The 26,206-nt window shown below is 39.4% G+C and overlaps 1 protein-coding gene across 1 annotated transcript in view; it reads right to left on the bottom strand.

Annotated features, from left to right (window-relative positions):
- Window positions 1-26,206, bottom strand: part of MAMDC2 (MAM domain containing 2) — a 1,373,080-nt gene that overhangs the window by 536,029 nt on the left and 810,845 nt on the right. The window contains exon 7 of the mRNA XM_044064367.1: window positions 15,326-15,419. Within this exon, the coding sequence (XP_043920302.1) occupies window positions 15,326-15,419 (94 nt within the window). The remainder of the gene's footprint in view (window positions 1-15,325; window positions 15,420-26,206) is intronic.

Below are 26,206 nucleotides of genomic sequence, written 5' to 3'. Positions count from 1 at the left end.
GTGATAAAACCTTTTCTCTAGTAGCAACAGTATCAGACTTTACACTGACCCATGTAAAATCTAACAAGAGTTCCAAAATCCGACCAACCTCCCCTTTCAATGAGGTTACTTCGGCTCGTAATTTTGTAATGTCATCCGATTCTATTTCGCTATATGGAGGCATCTTGTCACCAGTGATATCCATGGAAATCCAACAACTGAATGAAACAAAAGTAGCTTCCGACTAAGAAGTACACAACCATGTTATCACCAATAAGTGCACCAACCTCTTCTTGTAAAAAATGGAATTTATTTCAAACGCACTGAGCCGTAAGCGCTTTCACCCATGACAGTGTGGCCTTCTTCAGAACACTAAACCACTGAGCAAACGCTTCTTTTATTTAAAATTTGGTGCCATAATAAATCAGGCATTTAAAGCCATCTACAAAATGTGCGCATATTGCAACCTTAAACATATACCAAAGGATATATGTACATAAACGTCCTTTGTTAACTATAATTTGCACATCAAACAATGCAAATCAGCTAACCTAACAAAAGAACATATATAAGTACAACTAATAAAACAATTGCTGTTCATGATATGTACTGTCATTAAATATCGGATTGCCTAAATCCTAAAAAATAAGTGGAAAATATATAACATACCAGAATTAAATCTAGATGAAATAGATATTGTTTTTATATATTTCGATTTCAGGCTTTAAATGCCTGATTTATTATGGCGCCAAATTTTAAATAAAAGAAGCGTTTGCTCAGTGTTTCAGTGTTCTGAAGAAACCCACACTGTCGTGGGTGAAAGCGCTTAACACAACACTGTGTGTTTTTTACAGTTATTTTATGTTTTTAAGGTTTTGTACAGCTCACTGTGTTTGGAATAAATTCTATTTTTTCACAAGAAGAAGAGGTTGGTACACTTATTAATGATAACATGGTTATGTACTTCTTAGTCGGAAACTACTTTTGTTTCATTCAGTTGTTGGATTTCCATGGATTTCACCGGTGACAAGATGCCTCCATATAGCGAAATGGAATCGGATGACATTACAAAATTACGAGCCGAAGTAACCTCATTGAAAGGGGAGGTTGGTCGGATTTTGGAACTCTTGTTAGATTTTACATGGGCCAGTGTAAAGTCTGATACTGTTGCTACTAGAGAAAAGGTTTTATCACAAGCCGCGTTTTCGGGTAGCAGCACAAACAACGAAAATATGGCAAATAACTGTCAGGTTCCTGTAATTCAAGACACGGAGCTAGATGTACACAAAAGTAATTCTCTGCAAATTTTCCAACAGATTGGAGCCAATGGCAGTTTCAGTATTCCTAATGGGCAAGGAACCGGGTCAAGGCATACACCGATAGACTTGGACAATGCCTTTGAAGGTACTGAACAATTTAACAGCAGTAAAGTGAACAAATTCAGACTTTACCTTTGAATTTTCTCTTTATGAGGTCGATGAGTAAGTGATTCGTACTGGTGTCAGACCCAAAAAATTTCCACCTCAAAAGACATATTCCACTGTGGTGGGGAAAAACAACATGCTGAATAAAGATACTGTTTCATCGCAACATCATTCCCACAACCACACAGGTGGAACTGGGAACAAGCAACAATGACAAGGATACTTATTTAAATACATTTTTATCTAATAATTGCAACCTTGACAAAGTAAATAGTAGAGGGGAAGGTTTCTTACATTCTAATCAAGAAAATATGGGAACCCTAAAGGATATGACATACATGTTGGGTAAGAAATTAAATGTTATTAATGGACTTAAAGTGGATAATGCTTACATGAACAAGTGTTTGGATTTAAAAATAGTTCCCATGGGCTTAAGATTTTTTAAGGTGCCAATGGGAATTGAGATAAATGACACTATTATCAATGAGTTTAATCAACTATTTAATGAATGTGGTCTTTAATTATATGAAGCTTATCATCAAATTCAATGATGAAAAGCTTAGCAAGTTAGTACAAGATGTTGAAAAGTTAAACAACAAAATTATTAATGATTTACTGTTTTCTGAATGGGACAGGTTATAAAAGAAACAGTATATTTTAGCGGAAAAAAAGATGTCAAACATTAGTGAAAGGAAACAAAGAAAAATTACTAGAGATATGGAACAATATAAGAAAGGACAAGCATACAAATGGATACTTGAAAGTAACACAGAAGAGACTAGTAACAAAGCTTACAATGAACAACACTTTGGAAGTTATACACAGGGCAACATGCACAATCAGGAATATGATTCACATTTTTATTGGGTAGGAGACAGGCAAAAAGAAATATACGGGAACAGGAACCCAGCAAACAGGAACCAGTCAAAATATTACAAGAAAACAAAAACAGAACAATTGGGGGAAAGGCAAGAAAAGGAATCAAGTGAGATATTAAAAAAAAAACAAAGGAAGTAACAATATAATAGCTGATGGGCATACACATAGTTATAATAATTTTAACATCTTTAGTTATTCTAGTGCACAAATTCAGTTGGCACATTTTGACCTGTTAGCAAAAGGAATTAAATTTATGCCTACCCCCACTTTTGATTTGGTTGATTGTCTTTGTGAAATAAAGAAATTTGTGAGGAAGATAAACTTGTCTATTCTATTCAAGGACAGTCAGAAATTACGAATTAGTAATACTATAGAATCTCAAATAAAGAAAAAAGCACATTTATTCCTCCCAACCATACCCATGTAGACAATTATGAGAAACTGGTGATGCGTGAGATATACCAACTTCATAATAAAGCAAAAAAACAACAAAACAGGTAATAACTTAACCAATGAGGAATTACAAACACTAAGGACTCTACACATGGACAACAATATTAGAGTCATGAAGCCAGATAAAGGAGGAGGGGTGGTTAGTTTTAATAACAATCTATACATCAAAAAAATGTATGACATATTATACCAGTCAGGAAATTATGAAACCATATCGATCAATGAGGTCAACATTGCATATCAGCAAATTGATTCATATCTTGAAGAATTTCTCATTGATGGAAGAGTAACAAATATGGTATCTGATAGCCTGAAGGTTAAATATCCTAGACTAGCGACCCTAGTAGGGATACCTAAAGTCCACAAAAATGTATTAGATCCACCCCTCAGACTTATAGTCTCAGGTAGTAAATCTAAAACTTTCCCAATTGGAAAAATCATAGACATCTGGGTTAAACCAATATATGACAACATAAGTCATTTAGTTAAGGATTCCTGGGATTTTTTATGTAACTTTCCTGTGAATTCTTTGAATGAGGAAAGTATAATAGTTACAGTAGATGTTATAGACTTATTTTCATGCATCCCAAAACAAGAAGGATTGGATGCCTTCTGTAACAGCATTAGAAGACCCACCAAATTTGATTGGGACAAAACGTGTTTGATATTGGAATGCATGTCTATAGTATTAGATAACAATTTTATCTATTATGAAGGCAAACATTTTCGTCAAATGAGAGGGGTGGCAATGGGCGCTGCTTGCGCACCTATTTATGCAAATTTAGTTATGTTAGACTGGGAGGATACTATTTTGTTTACCAGCGAATATTAAACATTATTCCAGATTTCTTGACGATATATATATATATATATATATATATTATGGGATGATAGTATAGACGATTTATTTAAATTCTTTGATTTCATTAATGAAAGTAGTACATTCTTGAAATTCACCCACGCTTACAGTTGAATTGGGTTGCCCTATTTAGACACTTATATGTACAGACATGAAGGGGAAGTTAAATCACGTATACAAGGAAAAGTACCTTCTCCAATGATTATTTAGAATATGGGAGCTACCATCCTGAGAAAATGAAGTACAACATATTCAAGGGCCAATGTATAAGAGCTGTACGAATGACCTCACATTACAAGGAGATGGTAGAAGAAGTAAAGTTCATCACACATTTATTTGAAGAGAGGGGATACCCTCCCTAAGATGATGGAACAAATAGGGCAAAACACTATAATGCCATGGGGAAAAAACACAAACCATTGTTGGGCTCTGGAGATATCCAAAGATTTAGAGTTAATAATATAAGTAATAAAAACGAAGACAATCAATCAAGTATTACTCAATATGAGAGATATTGTATACTAAGATATAATACGGAGGTAGAACCAGTTAAGAATATATTAACAAAATACTGGTTCAAGATGTTGAGGGATACCAGTTGGACAGATATCATAGGAATTAAACCTAGATGTGTACTTAAAATGGATCACAATATTAAATGGTATCTGGAGTGAAATAATCAAATGACACCCATTATAAAAAATAATAAAGGGAAACATACGATAAAATGCGGGATGTGTAATCAATGTGGATATATATACTAGAAGTAGCCAGCATTATGCTTGACAATATGTGTCATACAAGGATTAAATTTAAGTAAGGCAACTGCAAGACAAAAATGATTATATATTTGGCAAAGTGCATCGCATGTCACGGTTTTTACATAGGTAAAACAGAAAGATGTTTTAGACAACGTATATATGATCACGTTTACTGTATAAGAAGGAAAGATACCAAGAATGCACTATACAGGCACATTGAAAAGATGGGAGACACTCATGAATTCAGATTTGCTATATTAGAAACCATCTACTTAGACCCTAGGGGGTGTGGCCAAAAAGCATTGCTGGCGTTTAGGGAAACGTGGTGGCAATTATATTTAGATGCTACAAATCGACCAGGACTTAATAATTACATTTCCTGCAAATCAATTTTAGAGATACATTAAAATTTTATACCATGTGAATTGTAGTGTTTATATTGTCTCTGTACAATTACCTACTATATATATCCTGTATTAATTAAAAAAAAATTTTTGTAGGACAGCATAGCTCCAGTTTGTAGTTTTCATCATCATGTATACAATATAGGCAGCATCAATGAAAATAAAATATATAAAAACATCTATTTCCTCTAGATTTAATTCTGGTATGTTATATATTTTCTACATATGTTTTAGGATTTAGGTAATCTGATATTGAATGACAGTACATATCATGAACAGCAATTGTTTTATTAGTTGTACATATATATGTTCTTTTGTTAGGTTAGCTGATTTGCATTGTTTGATGTGCAAATTATAGTTACAAAGGACTTTTATGTACATATATCCTTTGGTTTATGTTTAAGGTTGCGATATGCGCACATTTTGTAGATGGCTTTAAATGTCCGATTTATTTATTTATTTTTTTGTGTCTTTCGGCTTTTCCCGGTTAGTGGTCGCCACAGCGGAACTCCGGTCCGCTAATGATTGGCAGTAGAGTTTTACGTGCTGGCTTGCCGGGCTTAACGCACAACCTTCAACGAAGGAACACTGTTCACGCATGTCGCCACACTGAAGACGCTCTAACTGAGAATTGAACGGGCAACGTCCAACTGTGAGGCGACAACGCTACCGCAGCACCATTATGGCGCCAAATGTTATATAAAATAAGCATTTGCTCAGTGTTTTAGTGTTCTGAAGAAGCCCACACTGTCGTGGGTGAAAGCGCTTAACACAACACTGTGTGTTTTTTACAGTTATTTTATGTTTTTAAGGTTTTGTACTGCTCAGTGTGTTTGGAATAAATTCCGTTTTTCACAAGAAGAAGAGGTTGGTGCACTTATTGGTGATAACATGGTTGTGTAAATCTTGATAGGATAGTACGCGTCCTTGAAATCCACTCAGCACATCCAGTTATCCTTGCACAAGACAGGCAGAATGGACTGAACAGCGACCATCTAGAACTTGGACTTCTGACAAATAGACTTAGCTCGCTGAGGTCCAAAATTGGACACAGGTCCCCAGTCTTCTGCATGAAGAAGAGACAGTAAGTTCCAGACCCTCATTGTCCTGTTTTGAAGAAGATCTTGAACCTTGAGATAGGTCAACTACCTTTGGTGGGGCGAAACATCCAGGAGAAACTTCTGACTTGGAGGGGGCTGAGAAAAGGGAATGGAGCAACCCCTGGTAATAATTTTTAGCACCCTTTGATCGGAACTGAGACTTGGTCCAGGCTAGCAGGTAAAGTGAGAGTCGACCCCAGACTGCCTCCAGGACAGGACAGTCGCACAGTGTCTCAGAAACGCTGAAAGGGCTTCTCTGAGAAAGGCTCCCATGAGCCCTGGGGTTCTGTAGACTCTCTCTGCTCCTGGGGAAGCATCGGCCATTGAATCCCCTGCCCAGGCTTGTGGAAACGGATTCCTGGGGAGCATCCTGAAAGTAAGAAAAACTCCTCTGGAACCAAAGTTTCTTACATCCCTTCTGGGTCTTAGAAAAGGACTGCTGGGGAATGGAAAACTTGATCCCTACAGTGGAAAGACTTTTGCCTTTCTGCTCACTGTGGATTAAGGTTTCTTAACAGATGGAAAAAACACATTGGAGCCGTCAAAGAGGGCATTAGTGAAGGATGCCTTAAAGGGTTCTGCAAACCCACAAAGGTGCAGCCAGGTGTGCTGTTGAATGGCAATACTTGTGCCTGCTGCTCAAGAGGTGGCCTTCGCCAAACTGAAGATCAACCTCATTGAAGCATTAGCTAAGGATGTTAGACTAGACAGCCTCAGAGAGACCAGCTTGAGACTCTCCGGACACACCAACTTTGTCAGGGATATGGTAAGCTCTGAAATCAAATCCCTCTGAAGCCAGGTAAAATGGGCCAAATAATTAGTTTCTCTCAGTCCAAAAGTAGCTGAGGCAAACACATGCTTTCCAAAATGGTTGATCCCCTGGGACTCCCTGTTCATGGGATGGACCAAGGTGCTTTGCTCAAGTATCTCCTTCTTAGTAGAAGGGGCAACAACGATGGCATATACGGGGTCACCTTTGCTCCAAAATGTTCTATCCTTGTGAGGACTGAGGAATTTGTTCACTTTCTTGGGGACAGGTTCCATTGTGTACTGCCTCTTCCAAGCCCTGCTGGCAATAACGTCCAAGAGCTCATCAGCACGGGGGACACCCAGGAAGGAGATGGGCCCATCCCAAAGGCCTTCTGGAACATGGACCCCTCCGATGACGGGGCTGGGGAAGACCAACTGCCTCTTTGCATGAGAACCTCGAGGATGTCCCCGAAGGACATTTCCTCAAGCAGAAGTCTGGGGGACTAGTCTCCCTCCTCAAAATCTGTGTCCTCAGTTAGGGACTCTCTGGGGGAACTCCAAGTGTCTCCTCTTATGCATTCCCTTCCGTGGGGGTTCTTCCATTGTGGGCTCATGGGAGGAATTGGAAGAATGGGTACCCCAAGTGGGCCAGTACCTGAATGAAGGCGCTCGCGGAAGAGCTGACCCTGGATAGATGATGAGGCCTCAGCACACAAACCCGAGAGGCTTTGGAGGACCTAGACATGATAGAAAGGTAACTGCCAAGTTGGAGAATGTCCTCACTATCACCCGGAAGGCCGACGGACTGGATGAAGCTCCTCCCTCCTCACCTGTGGCAATGGCCACTTGGGAAGGGAGAAGGGACCCTGCGCAGCACTGAAGCCCAGTGATGATATCGGCCCTGAGCTGTCTAGTGCTGAAGCTCCAAAGAGGAAGGGAATGGTCCAAATAATCTGTGCCTGAACCCATCCCCAGCGAACTTGCACCTATTCCTCAGAGGCGAGGCACACCCTGATCCAAGGGCAATGGACCAGAGCCAGCCATGGACCCTGACGGTGTCAAGAAGTGGGGTATACCTGACACCATCGAACTCTCAGTGTGAATACCCTGGTCCTGATGTTTCAAAGCCTGTGGAATTGGAAGAGGAGAGTGGAGTCCTGTAGATGGTGTGAGTCCCTTAGTCACCTGGGCAGGGGATGGCAGCAAGCCGAACTCATCATCCTATGTCCGAGGGAAGTAGACTTCTGGAGGATCTAGATGAGACATCTTGCAGGGGATCCAACCACTGCCCTATGGTCCTGGGAAGTGGATCTACTCGGACGAGTTGGGTCTGATTTCTTGGAGGACCGAGGGGGGAACTTTCAATTATAATGGGATCTGACAGAAATGTCAGATCCAATAGCCTAGTTGGGTCCGAGGGCCTGGGCAGCATGCTGGTCGGATCTCACAAACTGGCTGGATCCAGAGATGGGTTGAACCTGCTCAGATCCGAAGGCCTCCGCCCCGTGGAGGCCTTGGATCAGAGTGTCTGATCCGAGGTTCTCGAAACAGCAGATCTCGGATCTAAAGCTGAATAGGCTGGACTCGGATCTGGGGATCTGTGATCTGAGAGCCTCAGCTTCTTAGAATGAGCAGAGGTGAAAGAGGACCCCCCCTGAAGGACGAGGAGGCCTCTTTTTAGGTTCCTGAGAGGGCTTGGAAGGGGAGTCCAAGGGCAAAGGACCATCCTGAGCCAAGCCCTTCAGAAGGAGATTATTGTGGCACTCTACGAGGGCCTTGGGGTTGAATGTGGCACAAATGTCGCATTCATCCTCCAGGTGTGCCAATCCTAAGCAATAAAGACACTCCTTGTGCGAGTCAAAATACGGCATGTTCTGACCACATGAGAAGCATCTCTTAAACCCAGCCGGTTTATCAGCCAATCAGCCATGCCAGTACAACACCCACACACCAGCTATAAACATTACAAATAGGAAAACCCCTTAACTAAAACTTATAACTATAACTTATAGCTATAACTCTCTCTTTTTCTTTTTTTTTTTTTTTAACCTAATGGAATAAGGGCGGAAAGTGGGAACACAACACAAAGGGAAGGGAGCCCTGTCTAAATAACAAGATTAGAGGGGTCTATATTACCTGAACAAAAACCTGACTGAGCAAACCTCAGTTGAGCGACACCTAAACAGCAAAAACCGCTAATTTCTAACCAGTGAAACATAACAAGTAAAACAGGTAAACTCTCACTAACTGTTTTATGCAGGGGGGCAAGCCCCCTCTGTGCCCCCCCACACCCCCCCTACTTAAATATACCAACTCCGAGATCGCACTACATTGAAGTAAAGGGACGAATTCCCTATGGTGATCTCCATTCATTCTTGCGACGTTAGCGGTTTTCGCTCTTTAGGTGTCGCTCAACTGAGATTTGCTCAGTCGGGTTTTCGTTCAGGTAATATAGACCCGATTAGAGAATGGGAGGTAACTAAACTAAACTACTAAAGATTAACTAAAATTAAAGTATAAGTCAAAAAAGCCCCAAAATATAAAGCACTTATCTGAACAGCTAACCTGAGCTCTGGGATGACATCTGAAGCATTTCAGCGGCAAATGAAATCTGAGGATAAGAAGGCAGCAGGGAATTATGGGAAGGGAAGGAGACTGAGCTCTGGACCTGCCTGACAGTTGCCGGCTCGGATCTGAGGTCGGATCCAAGACCCATTTGTGATAAAAAAATTATGCGGATAGCATCAGATCCACAGATATACAAACATGCAACAAGCTGTACATTCACATTCCTGATGAGGAAATATTCTAGGAGGTAAACTTCTATCTATTTGTACGGTCCTATTTCGCTGTACACATTGAGCACTGTAGCACCACCATGTAAAACTCTAGGACCTTACTAATACTGAAACAGGTAGTGATACTGAAGCGTGAAACCTTGGGACTGTTATTGACTTATGTTATGTCGTTAACAGAAAATGCTATCTTTCTGGAGCTCTATGTATGTCAGTACTTAGCAAAGTACATAATCTATTGTAAGCATATAATCTGATGATGCACATATATGAAGTGAATGAAGCTAGGTGAACAGTTTTCCTCACTTAAGTTAGAAACTGATAAAGAGGCAGTAGTAGGAACAGTTTTGTGGGCATTATATAAATTCTATTTATCTAAGGCAGATTTATACAACCTATCAGCTACTTTGTTATCAGGAAGATAACCATTTGCCTTCAGCATACCCTTAAAAGTGTAACAGAAGAGGGGGACTGTCCAGTCAGCATGAGGATGTATCATTAGCTCTCTATAACATTTCTGTGGTTATGAGAAATTACTTCCAGGCCATATAAAATATTCTCCTGTGAAATTTAGTGTTTCCATAAAGGAAATATCCTCTGGAAAAGAACTTCAAGATTAGGAAGAAGAATGTTCCTTAGAATCTTGGAAAAAGGGAAGACAAATTTGTTTGCTTTGAAATTTTCATTTTTACTTGAATAGTTAGGAGGAGTTCTTCCTTCTTTTCCTCTGGCTTTCTGACCTTACACAAATTTTAGCAAACTGTGCAAATGCTCTATCCACAGACCGATATGTACCTATGAAGAGGTAAGAGATCTGGGATCACAAGTAGACTGAAACCTTAACTTTGACCAACATGTGTCTACTTTAGTAAGGAAAGCTTTCTACACAGCACACTTGATTAGCAAATGCATAATGCCCCTTTCAGAATGTGCCGTACAAAGCACCTGCAGCAACTGGAAAAACCTCAGAGGTTTCTTACTAAAAAGATCAAGGGACTCCAGCACATGCTTTACACAGACCGACTAAAGTCCCTTTCAATATACTCAGTATCGTAGACTTCCTTATGGGAGAATACTGTCTGGTTTACAGAGCAATTTCCGACCCAAACCTAATAAATTTGCTGCACATCTGTAAATCAGTCAGGACTAGAGCTACCCATTCCAGGGACCTAAATATGGCCTGCGACTTGAACAGTACATGCTGGAGGGACTGATTTGTCTCCCAGTGATTGCCGTATCTTTGGAATAGGCTGCCAATTCATGTGGAGCAGAGCACCTCTATGACACTGTTCAAAAAAAACCTGGACGAGTGGATGGGGCATGGTACATTCTTACCGGGAATAGCACCCACAACCTTCCTGGACATGGGCAGTCATTAAAAAATACAATCCTGGGTATCAACTAGAGTACTTATGGTATTACATTGGGATGAAAACAGCTAGGCCTGAAACGAACTTCGGGTCGATCTACCCAAGTAGCAGAGACCTCCAAGGCAGAAATGCACTCAACCATCACAACACAACACTAATCACGAGACACAGCTCGCCTAAACAGTGTGCCACTCAACCAAAGCCCCCAAGGCAAAACAGCATGCCCAACACACCAGTCATAGGTGACTTGATAGTGAGGCACACTGATGTCCCACTCATTAGGTTGAATAAGTTGAAAGTAACAGTTAGCTGCCTGTCAGGTGCCAGGATCCGCCACATAATGCATGCAGTCAGGTTCCTTAACAACAGGTACAAATATGACTCTGTCATTGTACATGTGGAAATGAATGACCTGAGACGTACCTCACTGGACTACATGAAAAGAGACATGTAGGAGCTCTCGGATTATGTAGCCCAGGCGGGTATGACCCTAGCCCTGAGCAGCATCCTAGCATCATCTAGAATGATACCACAGTACAAGCAGAAAATGATTGATTTCAACAACTGGCTAAGTTTCTGGTGTCATTCTAAGGGGATCCAGTATCTGTCTGCCTGGAATGAGATGACTAACAGACCTCGATGCTTTGCCAGTGATGGCCTGCATTTGTCACCCCTGGGCTTCTGGACACTGGCCAAGGCTCTTGCCACCCCTATAGTGCCTTTTTTTGGGCAGCGTTCCAAAGACCAAATTACCACCGTAACAGCTACAAACAAATGCAATCTGAGGGTCATGTTACTCAAAGCTAGAAGTCTAAATCTCAAAATGCACTCGCTCGAAGCACACCTTAAAATGGAGAACATCGACATTTGTTCTGTAACAGAGACCTGGTTCAAGGCAGCAGAAAGCACCCCTGCACTACCAGGCTATAACTGATTCCACACCTTTTGACCCCAGAACTTGGAACGAAGCTCCAAAGGCAGTGGTGTTTCCATATTCATAAAGGATGCACACACCTCCAAGACTGGTAGCCCAACATAATGCATCAGAGATGCTTCAGGTGCAGCTAACATTGGGTAAGACAGCGATTCAGGTTGCAGCCTGCTATAAGTCTCCAACCATGTCCTAAGACTCGCACTCCACGTTCCTAAGCACCCTGGAGAATATTATGTCCAACCTAACACTCTCTTACTAGGTGACTTCAACTATTCCATTAACTGGGAAAACTACTCATGTATCAATACACTTCTCCGACATTTCCTGGAGTTCATTAATTCCAATGCCCTGGACCAGCTCGCTCTTACCCCCACTAGAGGTAGCAACATCCTTGACCTGGTCATTGCTAACATGAGCAACTGTTGCTCTACACCTATAGTCAGCTCCTCCCTGGTTAGATCTGACCACAAACTAATCACCTTGGAAATCCACATCCCTCCCACCCCCCCGGAAAGGTAATCACCATGAACAATTTCTCAAAAGCTACCTTTGGGCTCCTAAAAACAAAAGTGGCTAACTTCACGGCACCCATGCAAATGGGGAATAGTTGCGTGACTGCTGAATCATACACCAATGCACTGTACAAACAAGTACACAAATGCATGGATCTCATCATACCCAATAGAGCCAAAACTCTCTCCTCCAAAAAAGGGAAGCCAAGCTGGTGGTCTCCTGCCATAAACAAACTCTACAACAGAAGGAGGAAACTGATGCGGAATAAGGTGAAGTCCCAAGACTGGAAAAACTCCCTTAAACAGCCTCAACAAAATGCTGAGATCCCTCATCTAATCCTCTAAAGCTAGCTATGAAAAAAGAATTGCAGCAGATAGTAAAGACAGCCACAAGGCCTTCTATAGTTAAGTAAAGAATCTCCATGGCAATATCCAGATTTGCTCTGAGCTACTGCACAATGGTACCTCCTATGCCGAGCCAACAGATATTGCCAGTATACTGGCCGACAGATTCAGTGCCAACTTTACCCCCCCCAAGCATCAATCACAATACCAGTAGATTGCCAGGCACCCAGTATTACTGCTGCACAGGTTAAAACAGCACTGTCCAAGGCCAAGAATACAGCTTCTATGGGACCTGACAATATCCCTGCCTGTGTTCTAAATGAACTACAGAGTGAACTGGCACCTCACCTGTGTGCCCTGTTCAATCACAGCCTCATCTCAGGCTTTGCCCCTACCGAATAGTGCACTGCTACAGGCATCCCTCTCCACAAAGGAGGAGCGACTACAGACCCGGGAACTATTGCCCCATTAGCCTGACAAGTCTGATATGCAAATCTATGGAACACATCATCATGGACTTAATAAACAAGGATATAGGGAATCTCCAAACTCTGGATCGCACACAGTTTGGTTTTGTGAAGTGTAGATCATGCCTGCTCAACTTAGTCTATTTCTTTTTGTCAGTCACCAGAACTGTGATTGAAGGCAAGGTGGTTCATACAGCCTACCTTGATCTGGCCAAGGCTTTTGATATCATTCCCCAATCAGGAATCATAGAAAAACTCACTAAGCTAGGTGGGTTGCAAACTGGATCACAGTGTGAAAGTAGCTGACTCCAAGTCAGACTGAAGACTAGTCACGAGTGGAGTCCCACAGGGTTCGGTCCTGGGTCCTCTCCTGTTTGGTATCTACTTCTCTGAAGTCCAGGCCAACACGAAGGGACTCTGGCTGACAAAGTTCACAGACGACTGCAAGTTGGGAGCTATTATTAACTCCCCAAGTGATGTTGATATCCTACAGAATGGCCTCACTGAGACCAACAACTGGTGTCAGAACCATGGCCTTAAGATCAGTACCAAAAAATGTGTTGTCATCCCTTTGGGAAAAACCTGGTTCCCATGAATTACCACATTGATGGTAGTCTACTGAACACAGAAGGCATTATAAGAGCTCTGGGAATACAGGTTGACAGCAGCCTCTTTTTTGATCACCACATTGCCACTGTGGTAGAAAGTCCTTCTATGTGGCACATCTCATTACTAAGGGTTTTGCATCCAGGAAGAAAGAAGTCATTGTCTCCCTATTTTTTCCTCATTAGGCCAATCATCGAGTACAATGCACGATTTGGCATGTACCTCTCTAGACACCTGCAACAACTGGAGAGGTCACAAAAGTACCTCACAAAGGGGATCCTAGGCCTTAAACATTTGTCCTATATGGACAGACTCAAAAAACTTCAACTATTCTCGGTCTCATATCACCTACTTAGAGGTGATCTCTGCTTGACTTACAAAGCATGTCTGACCCAGCTCTTTTAGAAATGCCACATCGAAAGAAATCCCAATCCCTCCGCACCACACGCTCCAGAGACCTCAACCTCATTACCACAATTAACAGACCATGCTGGAGGGACAGGTTGATAACTCAGAGACTTGCCCATGCTATGGAATAGACTTCCCATACATGTTAACCAGAGCACCTCACTGACCCTCTTCAAGAGAAATCTTGAAGGTTGGGAAACAGAAAATTCACCACGGGGATAACTCCAATGGCTCTACTCAACAGAGGCACTGGGAACTAAGGTCACGTGGCACTATGCCAGGGTAATCCTATGGCTAGGCTTGTAAAGGCCCCAGGGCCATTAGTCTAGTACACACCTATGAACCTTAGTAACTTCCTATGATGGTTAAATAAAAGTACTAATGCAGGTCCCGGATCTTTTTAGCAAATACATTTTAGTCAGAGACAGTCTGTTTTAAGATGGTAGCCAAACAAAATACTTTTACAGAGGACCTATCTTGAGAAAACACCAAAAAAAGTGCTAGGTACAGCATTCACTGAAATCCATGATCTGCCTCGAGTTGGGAGGAGTTCTTTTTTCATTTCCTGCTTGCTGTTTTGAACCTTGTTCAGTTACTAGCAAACGTGTACCTTAAGTGTTCTATACATATACTACTGATGCTCCAACAAACGTAGTGGCATAAGTCCCTACTGTTTTAATGCAGTTTCCTATTCAAATCGAAAGATTCCTTAGTCAAAGGCAGTTTGCAGTATGAAAGTAGCCAAATTAAAAGGTGCTACAGAGGGTCTACCTTAAGAAAATAAAAATTGATAGCTGCAGCATTCACTGTAAAACAGTAATCTGAAATAATTTCAAGGGGACATTAGCACAGGTACCAGTTTTGGGGAATCATTTGTGTTGCAGTACTTTTCCCGTAATATGAAGCAGATAAGGTGAACTTCCATTTCTTAGGGCATTTTATAGCTTCCTTCAAGTGATTCAACACCTAATTCTATCTAATCATTTTTCTTTTGTGAATATCACTAATTTCCAGAGATAAAAGAAAAATGTAAGAAACAGCCATGAAGGCCTTGGTTTAAGGCACACAAAAAAATCAGTCTGCACTGAATGGTGTTCGTAATTTGCTACACTTGTCATGGAGCCATAACTTTATTGAAGGTGATAAGATTTTGAAAGGAAGTGGGTTCAACATGTGCATCACATCATAAACTACAATATCCTTCAACATTCCATCCCAAAACCTGCAATTTGAAAACATGCCAGGAGACAAAGAATAGATATGCTGAAAATTGACAAACCTGTTTCATTTGCACAGAGATGTGGGGAGAAGGAAATGTCATCCAGAGCAACATATCCTGCCACTGCACTGTAGAACGCAACTTCAAAGATCACCTAAAAATGTGCATACCATAAATATGTTAAGCAGAGTTCATCAGATCCTTAATCATTAAATCAGAGTCAAAATGTACATTAAATTGCTGAATGTTTTAAATTATTAGAAATGGGGCCATGAGAAATTCACCACTTTTAACTGTCTAGACTTTCAGTTCATAAATTCAGCTTATACTTTGCTTGTAGATAAAATGTGCTTGCTCAGCTGCAGAACTTTTAAAAGTGAATATAGTTGTGGATTCACAGTAAAGATTCCAGCAGTTGTTTTTGTTTTCCTTTTTTTTTTGTAATAAGAGTACTGCAAAATCTGATGCAGGAACAGGGCAGAAAAAGGATAATGTATCACTAGATCAGTTTTGACAGAAGCAGAACACTCCATTTTTGTTTGGTTCACACCAGTATCAGATACAACTCTGCCCTGCTTTCAAACTAAGCTGCTCTGCTTAAAAGACCTTCAACCAGTCTTAACTAAAACAAGCAGACATGTTCTAGTAAATTAATAAGTAAAACACATTTAACATCTGTATTAATTTAAATGCTTGACTCCAAGTTTCTTATAGTAGAATAGCAGAAATAACTCACTTACACACACACATAATTCGGAGAAACATTACTAGTACCCTACTAATCTTCGATGCAGAGATTTTTATTTATTTACTTTCTTGTTTTGCTTCTGCTACTTAATTTACTTAGCTTATGAGCAGTATCTTATTTCCTAACTGCACCTGGCCCTTAATGAAATTTAGTATCAGACTGACATCCTGTGCATTGCTGACTATCAATTGTTTCACTCACTGTTGTTCTGTGAGAACTATCACATTGTATCAAATAACTTTTTTATTAAATCAGATTCAAAAAATGTTTACTAAGGACACAAGCTACATGTGAATGAATGTTACTATTAAAGAATAACACACACAGTTTATTATTTGAACTTCAATTTTCTTGTTGGACAAATGGTGAACCGTGAATTCCAGTATAGCCAGGCACTAAGCCAACCTATTCCATACTCGAACATCCCACTGTAAATTCTAACTATTTGTGACCACCTCCTACCCCCAGATGGTATGCCCTAGAATCCTTTGCAACAATGGCCTCAACCTAATATCAAATTTTGTTCAAAGGCAGAATTCTTAACAGCTGAAAAACAGGACTAAGACAAATACACATACAGATATACATGCACAGACATCCCCACGCACACAAACACGCTACACATATACATACAGTAGTCTGTTGTGTGGCAAATTAAATATCTTGTAATACAAGTTTAGGAAATTTATTTTGTAATGAGAGGCAGAGATATGACTTAGAAACTGAGCTCATGAATCATTCAATGCAAGATATTTTATTTATCTTTTTTTTGCAATTTTAAAGCAACATTAGTTGCCTAACCTTTACTGAACACAGGGCCACAGCTAGATCATTTGGCCCCTGTACAGTTTCCCCAAACTGGCACATCTCTCAACTCAAAGTTGGGGAGCAAAAAAAAAAAAAAAAAAAGTTATTCTACTCAAACTGCTACAGAAAACATACCAGGCAATGAATGCTTGATTACTTCAGCCGCAGCTACAAATACAGTATCAACATTCATTTATGAAATGGCAATATCCCAGAATCTTCATAAACTACTGCCAGTACTGCACTCCCATACTGCTGACACCTGTTGCATGCATAACCTAACAGCTTGTGCGTTTACCCTAATCCACCCTATTTACGGCTATGACTGAATAATGCTATGTGCAGGTTTAGTAGCACTCTATAGATGGTCTAGCTCATGGACATTTTTTAACTATCTTTGTGAGGCAGATTTAACATTTTTTTTATTTTTAAAGAGAGACGATGTAAGTATTTTATTGCATAGTTCGATCTTCTTTATTTTCTAACAAAACTGTAGGTTTATTAAATTTAAATTAGTTTGATCAGTTAGTGTAATTTTAAGATTGATTTACTGGTCCTGCTGACTTGAAACAGGCTGATGCTGTTCCTGTTTTTAATTGGCATTTCAGATACTTTAATTACAAAAATAATCTAAGATTAAGAAGAGAACATCCTAGAATTAGATAGGGGAGGGGATTTATGGGGATTTAGCTTGTAGACTGTGTGTGTACTGAGTGTGTAGTCCATTTTTTTGCCTTATCACACTGTCCTGGGACATCTGAAGAGCCAGGGGTTATCTAATTGGCTGTGCCATCTGTGAAGGACAGGAGTTATGTTTTCATAATCAACACCACTTCCATTACATGATGCAAGATGATCAGCAGCTACAGCCAAACAATCTATACCACTGCTGCCACTTTATATGTAGTGATAGAGGTGTTAAATCTTCACCTCTGGCACCAAATCTCATATGAGAGATGACTGGCCTTAACAGCATATATCAAATTAGCATTGCTGCCTTGCACATTAGACAGCATGTACCACATCCAAAAAAGCCTTACAATGTTCTGTTGTAGGTCAAAGTCATCAGTGACTCCACAGGATTTTACCCACCTCTTACTGAGCACAGTGCCTTCAAGTGCAAACTTACAAACAGTAATTGAAAACTTGACCAAGTTTATTTTGCACACAAACATACAATATTTTTGGGAGAGGTTAACAATATCTACCAAGTACCAACACTCCTTTGACCATCTTTACTGTGACGTTACCACCAGGTAGAGGAAAGCATACCAAAAAACACAATTACTATTTACTCTTAAAATTAGCTAACCATTAAAAATACCAGCATGTCAGCAACAGCTTAAATAGTAACTTTTTGAAAGACCTCAGCCAGCAGTTAAATGCACATATAAAAAATAAACCACTAGCTAAAAACACTTGAATCTGAATGATAAAATTCTATTTGGAATAAATAAAATTAAGCAACACACTTTGTAAAATCATATATACAAACATATTTAAACTTCCATAAAGACAATACAAATCAAATGTGTTTAAGCATATAGAAGACATACACAAGTTCTCCATTTAGCAGATTACCAGACTTATCACTACCAGCAGTTAAACAGGTGTACTAAATTTCTATCTACCATGGTCTTAGAAGTCCAAACAGTAGTTACATAATTCCATCTACAAATGGAATCTGGTTTGAGCTCTGTTTCAAAATGCTGTCCACTGTACACAGTTTAGGAGTAAGGCAGTAACCATCCTGACAGTTGTTTATTCTCTGCTTAAAAATGTTCACGGCAGTCCCTTGTTTGGGTTTTAAAATGGATGATGCTTTTACTGTTTTCAAAGTATTTTAGCTCCAATAAGCTAATGTCCAGATCCATCTATCCATCCATCCTCAACCCCTTTTTGTCCCATTTTGCATATGGGGTCAGGGTGTCACTTCAACAGTGACAGTCATCTCAAGTCAAGGTTTACACCACCGGGTGGCTTGCCCTGCCACGGTAGTTCATCTGTACCATGCACTTGCACCTACGGACAGTTAGTGTGTCCATTCCACCTACTGCATGTGTCTGGAGTGTGGGAGGAAACGAGCACCTGGAGGAACCCTCTGCAACTGCAGGGAGGACATGCAGACTCTGCACCGAAGGCACCTCAGCTGAGAATCAAATTGGAGAACCTCTTACTGTGAGGCGACAATGCTAACTGCTGCACCACCGAGGCTGCCAAATGCTGAAGACATTGCAAATGTGTGAACAGGTGAGGAGTACATTCAGCTTGAGTTTCGAAGAGTTAAGAGTGTGCATCCATAGTCCAATCTACTTTTTTGCAATCTATAGATGTTAAACTTAGGTGCATAAACTAAAAATTCCCTACCCTCATAGCAGAACACAGCACGGCACAGTTCTTAGTACCTGACTCTTGCCTCTCAGAGAAATGAATGGGTCAGCAGTATCTTGCCCCTGGAAGGAACAAATGGGTCAGTGGAGTGAGAGAGGGGAGAAGACTGAGGTTATTGCAGTGTCGGGGGTGGAAATAATTTTAAAAAGGTTGTAATAGGAAGCCCTAAAAAGCTGAACAAATGACATGAATACACAGATGTCTCACAGCATAGCTCACACAGTAAAAATCATCCATGGAAAGAAACATCTGGGAAATGGGATCAGGGACTTGAGCCTTAAAGGGAAAATTAATTGTTTTGCTCCAACTAGTCATCTGGTTATATTCTGGAATGTTATTGATAAGCAAGGGAAAAAGGGATCAAGAGACAGACCACTGGGGACTTCCAAGATGGCTGCACATTGAGTAAGAACTTAATTCTGCCTCTTCCAGTCTGAAGATAGAAACTTAGCAGGGAATGCCAGTGGACCTAGATTTCTGGGGAAATTTCAGTAACTGCCTAGTAAGTCTACTGCCTGGATGCCAGGAAAAAAAGAGAAATAAAGGACTTGGAGGAAAATCAGCTACAAAAGGTGAGGAAAGAACACAGACTGGGATAAATACTGCAGCTGTTCAGCACAAAGCAGTACAAGTTCCAGACATGACATCCAGTAAAGTAGAGGAAAGTATAAAGCAGCTGCACACAGACCTGCTTAAAATAAACTAAACACTGATGAAGCATATCAACACAAACAAAAAAAGCTGGAAAAAATCTAACACACCTTAAACAGATATTCAGATGAGGTGACAACTGCAAAATTCAGAGGCTGAAATGAAGAAAAAGCTGTCTGAATATGTGACTGCACAAGAAGAGATGTTTCAAAACATAACAGAACTGGAGGACACAACATGTAGGGAAAACTTGAGAATTTCTGCTGTACCAGAGAAGCTGGAAGGAACAGACTGTATTAATTTTATAAAAGCACAAATAAACAGCTGGACTGGTATTCCACAACAGGAATTGTTAATTGAAAGGGCACATCATGTGTATGCTCAAAATCCTGTTATTAGAATACAAACTAGACCTCTAATAGTAAAGATGCAGTCTTAACAGGAGAAGGAGTTGATTCTGATAAAGCTGTGGTAGAAGGACAAGTGCTAAAAATCGGAGACAGTACAGTGTTTGTGGAGAATGACTACTCATTGTACACCAGGCAGAAGAGGAGTAAATATATTCCATTGTTTAGGGAATGTTGAGAAGCAGGGGTGTTATACACAGTACTGTACCCAGCTATCTTCAAAGTGTTTTTCTCTGGAAGGACAAAAAACATATTTTGATACAGTACATGCTAAGGAGGTGAGCTGTGAAACAGGAGGAGGTTCTGCTTTATGTCCTTCTGGTGATAAGGACTGCAAAGAGACTGAGCCAGTGAAATCCCTTCCACTGTTTCAAATGAAAAAGCCTGAGAGAAGGAAGAATACACAAGAGTCAACTAGAAGAATCAAGAGTATGTTGGAAATGAAACAGAAACAGGATTTGGGAGATGGAGATGAACAGGAATAAAGCTAGTAACTTGGAAATTGTCAAATGTGGGTTGATAAAACAATTATATTTGTGAAACATGACAGAACAAGAAAATCGGAAAATATTGGACTTCTTTGGATTTTGTTAAACTTGTAGTGGACTTTAAAGCATATGCCCTGCTTCACTTTATCAATGTTTGGACACTAAAATCAGTATCCTGAAAACTGACAAATGTGGGATTACAAAGCAATAATTATATTTGTGAAAAAGGACAGAACAAGAAAATCTGGAAATATTGGATTTGTTTGGACTTTGTTAAATCTGTAGGGGACTCTAAAGTATATGCCCTACGTCATGTCATTAATGCTCGGACAAATATTCAGGAAGGGGGGAAGAGGAGAGAGAAAGAAAGAGTTAACTAAGTAAAACAATTTTTTTTTCTTAACAGTGCTACTTGAGTGGTGCATGATTTTCTCTGCATGTTATAAAGTAATTTTTTTCAGTCATTTTAAGTGCAATTGGGATACTAAAGTAAATATGTGCTTCTGTTTGTTTTTGTTTCTTTCTCCTTGTTCAATTTTAAGAAATGTAGGTGGTGCAATGTAAAAAAGGGGGGTCTGGTTAAAAGAACATGACAAAAGAAAAATGAGTGTGCTTTTTCTCATTCTTGCATAGACTGTGTTAAGTTTATTAACTTTACATAATAACAAGTTTTGAAAGAAAACAAGTGGATGAAAAAGAATACTGAATATTACAAGGTCTTTTTTTTCCAGTAAACAGTCCTGTATCTCGTTCTCATATCACTAGCAGATAATCAAATAAAGAGAAATGGCTTGGAGAAAATGTTTTCTGAAAGCATTATAGTGTTTTCCTAGTTGGAAAGGTCATAAAGATATACTAGACAGCACTTAAAAGACTCACAGGTTCTGCCATGCATCTTAGCATGGATATTCTTTCTTTCAGATTAGCTCACATGTATTTGTGTGGCTGTCTGTGTGGAACTTTTGTTTCTGTTAAGGGGGTAAAACTTCAATACTGGAAGATGTACATAGTTTTCTGTATTAAGTTAGTAGGTTTTAGGGGGATATTGAGAGTGAGTGGGTATTTTTATTTGAGGGTTTTCAATAAGACAAAATGTTTTGCAAGATGTGACAGACTTAAATAGAGATGACTAGAAACAATTGTTTAAAAGATTAACCTGCCAAACAGTGCATGCATGTAGCACAGAAGCTGGAACTAGGCACTTAGCAAAAAAGCTGTTATACATAAAAGGTGTGAATAATAATCACTCAAGAATATGTTTTTTTTTCTACAATGTCTTTCAGTGTTAACGGTTTCACAGATAAATCCAAAAAAGAAAGAGTAGTGAATATTAAAACTGTAGAGTGCAAACAGCTATGCTAAAAGAGACACTTGAAAAGAACTGAACATGTGAACTTGATAAAGAAAGGTTTCCAGGATGGTTGTTCAGCAGAATACTTGGGACACAGTAAGAGAGGAGTATATATATATTAACTGCAAGAGGAGCTCTAATACTAACAGAAGAGGAACTAAAGACAAAGTAGATTTGTAGTGCTAAGGGGCTACTGGCAAGGAAGGAGGATTATACTAGCATGTATTTATTCCACCAACAAATGCTATAATGGAGCTAAAGAAAATGCTGGGAGAAATAATCAGTTTTCAGCAAGGAATATTACTTATACATTGGGACTGGAATTTGGTACGCAACAGTGAAGATGTGTCTGGGGGACCCAGAAAGGGAAATATAATAAAAGAGGGTAGAGTTATAAAGAAATTTATAAAAAATATTCGGAATGGAAGATGTGAATTCAGTACTAGGAATTCAGTGTGAATTACATATTATTCCCCAAGATACAAAAATTGGGCTAGCCTAGACAGAATTTACATCTCACAGGAACATGTGCATTTAATTGAAGGTCTTGATACACACCCAACTATTATTTCAGATCATGCACCAATAATAACTAAAATAAAAAACACAAGATCATGAAATAAAAATGAGACACTGGCACTTTCCCACATATCTGTTGAAAAGAGAGGAATTTAAGGAATGGGTAGTGGAAATTTTTCAGGAACTATTAGATATGACAGAAAATTCTTCTGAAAACATAGCTAGGGAGTGGGATAAAATTAAAGTGGAATTTAAGAATAGGGTAGAAATAAAAGAAATGGATATATGGTTAGGAAGTAACAAGAATTATTTAGAGGGACTGACAAATATTTAAGTATTCCAAAATAGGGGGGAATCTTACATAACAAGCGGAGGAGCAACTACAGAATGCTGAATAGAAAATAAGGGACTACATTGATAATATGCATAAGTTTAGAAAGACCTCTGTTATGCAGCTCTGCTTGATAATAATGCCAGTGCATAAAAGCTTTTAGCACAACTACTCAGGCAACAGAAAGCGCTGTCATCAAACTTGGGGAGCTTATAACATGGAAGATAACAAGGGATCCTGCAGAAGTATTAGTAATATTTAGGAAATTCTATAAAAGTCTGTATAAGGCAGAGAAATATGGAAATCAAGAAAAGTCACAAATGGGAATGTTTATGGAAGAATTAACTATGCCAAGGCTAGAGGGAGAGGAGGCTGATTCACTAACAGGATAGGAGGAAATGAGATAAAAATAGTGATGTATAACCAATCTACACGAAAGCCCTCAGGAATATATGACATTCCTGTGGATGTTTGGAAGCTAGGAGGGAAAAACTGATGAAGATCTGGAAGTCTTTGTTTAACAGTATTTTAAGAGAAAGGGAAGTACCAACATCCTAGAAAAAAGCAGTAGTAGCTATAGTACCTAAAAGGGCAAAAATCCATCAGATCCAGCTTTATACAGGCCCATTTCAATTATAAAGTGTTTATGTGTATAATGGCTAAAAGAATGGCAAACATGATGCTGAAATTGATAGAAATGGATCAGTGTGGTTTTGTGGAGGGGAGACAAACATATGACAACATAAAAAGAACAGTGCTGATCCAGACGGAAACAAAGTAAGAAAATACCACGGTTGCTGGTGGGTCTTGATGGAGAAAAAGCATTTGACAGAGTAAGACTGGATTTTATGAGCAGGGCAATGGAAGCATTTGCATTCACTGATAAAATTATAAGGTTGACTAAGTGGGTGGGGTCCTCTCTGATAATCTCTGCTTGTGCAGAATGACTAGGCAGGGGTGTTCTCTCTCCCCTTTACTTGCATCATATTTAGAACCATTGGCAAAGAAAATAAGGGACTCAGAAATTCAAGGATTTAATTGGTATGGAAGCCAAGAAAAGCTGGCTCTATTTGCAGACATTATTTCATACCTGACGAAACCAGAAAGGGACATTACAGTGCTGGGGAACATACTGAGAGAGTTTCAGACCTTTCCAAGATACAAAATTAATGAAGCTAAAACAAAAGCAATAACGGTAAATTATGTACTCGGATGCAAATTGGTTCAACAATCTCGATATTTATGGAGACATGTTAAAATGAAGCATTTAGGAGTATGGATTAAAAAAGATACCAGTGCAGCAGCTAAGGATATGTGGTAAGAGGCTACACAAAAGATAATAGAAAAACTGAAAAAATGGAAGTTCTGCTACATGGATATCGATGGTAAGATACAGCAGTTAAAATGTTTTTCGGCCCTTTAGTCTTGGACACTGGTCAGGCATATTTTTATCAACCAGAGGAGAAGTTGGGAAAAGCAATTAATAAAGAGCTGAACGATTTTATCTGGGAAGGGAAGGCGGCAAGAGTCAAGTGGGATAAGCTTATTCTTCCAACAGAACAGGGTGGACTGGGGTTATCCATATTGAAGGGGTATTTTATAGCAAAAAAGTCAAGGCTCCTATACATAGCACAAGCAGAAAACTATAATTCAAACTTGTAAGAGATGATGATGAAACATAGGGGAAGCTCAAGTAACACGGAAAGACTGACTTTGGATGCAGACCTTTAAGGAGAACAACAATAATCATACAAAATATTATAGTCAAAGAAGCAGAAGGTCTTCTAAGAACTAAGCCAACACGGGAATGGAGAAAAGAGATTCTGCTGATAGGGATAAATGCAATTAGGGTTACAAACAGTAGGCAAGAGGGGTGGGAATATATTGGAGAAAACTGGCAAAGGAACCAAGATATTGGGAACAAATAACAAGAGAGGGTAAATTAACAGAATGGGAAAACGCCAAGAAATTATTTGGATTGCAGGCTACAGACTGCCTTCCATATCAAGGATTGATATCAGAGTACAGGCAAACAGCAATAAATATGGGGATCCTAAATTAAAGACCAGAACTGGTAGAGTTTTTAGCAGAATCTAGTATAGAAGTTGCCATAAATAAAGGAATAATTAGCACAGCATATAAAATATTGCACGATAACTATAAGAAACAATCAGAGGAGGTTAGAAAGGATTGGGCAGAGAGAGTAGATAAGCAATTCACAAAGAAACAATGGGAGACATATGTATGTCTCCCAAATAAGCAATCTTTGCCTGGAAATGCTTACACAGGTATTTTTATACTTCAAGCAGAGGTCAAAGAATTTTTCTTCAGGTAGACAGCAAATGTTGGAGGTAATTAGGAACATATTTTCTGGGAGTGTAATGAGTTGGCAGATATTATGGTTTCTCTGCAGATTGCTCTGACAGAGATACTGGGTGAGCAACTTGGAGTAACTGGGAAATTATTTTTTTGAGCTAGGATACCAACTTGGAATTGCCTAGACAGAGTAAGGCCTTGCTGAGTCTAATTATGATGGCTGCCAAAAAAAGCAAATATGAAAAAATGGAATTCAGAGTCAAAACCAACTTTACTAGAAGTAGTGAAGATAGTAACAGAGATAACACAACGGGAACTGGGATCTTTAGAACAGGGTAGGAGAAAGTTAACTAGAAAAAAATGGTAACTGTGGGATCAATACATACAGAGGAGGACTGAGGTTTAAAAGAAGGCAGGATGTGGATGAGCTATGTAATGGCTGACTAACAATGACTAGACATATTAAAAGTGATATACAATGTTTGCAGCTACAGTCGTGTCGTACTGCTAGGAATGTATAATGTTTGCAACTGAGATTGTGTTGCTATGGTTTATTGTCATTTATATAAATGTAACATGGCCTCTATCATAACATGATAATTTAAAAAAGATGTTTCTTCTTAAAAAAACAAAAGAGGGAGAGACTACTGGTAGGTGCAGCAGTGACAGTACCACAGGCACTATATTCAACTATAGTAGCAAACTGAGAAGTGAATTACAAGACAACGTTTTCAGTTTATCATCAATATATGTTTTCATCTTCAACTATGGTCCTAAACTTTGAGTGACCATAAGGATAAGATTGTGGTCACTAGTGGAAGAAATGAGGTTCATTTGTATGGCTGCTGGGCTCTGTGACAGAGTGAGCAGCTTGGCAAAACACAAGGATCTCAAAATAGTTACTGTAACACACATATACATATATATATATA

This window comes from Protopterus annectens, chromosome 2.part2 (assembly GCF_019279795.1).
Source record: "Protopterus annectens isolate FY-2018-M chromosome 2.part2, PAN1.0, whole genome shotgun sequence".
Classification (NCBI taxonomy): domain Eukaryota; kingdom Metazoa; phylum Chordata; order Ceratodontiformes; family Protopteridae; genus Protopterus; species Protopterus annectens.
The sequence above is the reverse complement of the archived record's forward strand: the minus strand, read 5'-3'. Positions and strand labels throughout refer to the sequence as shown.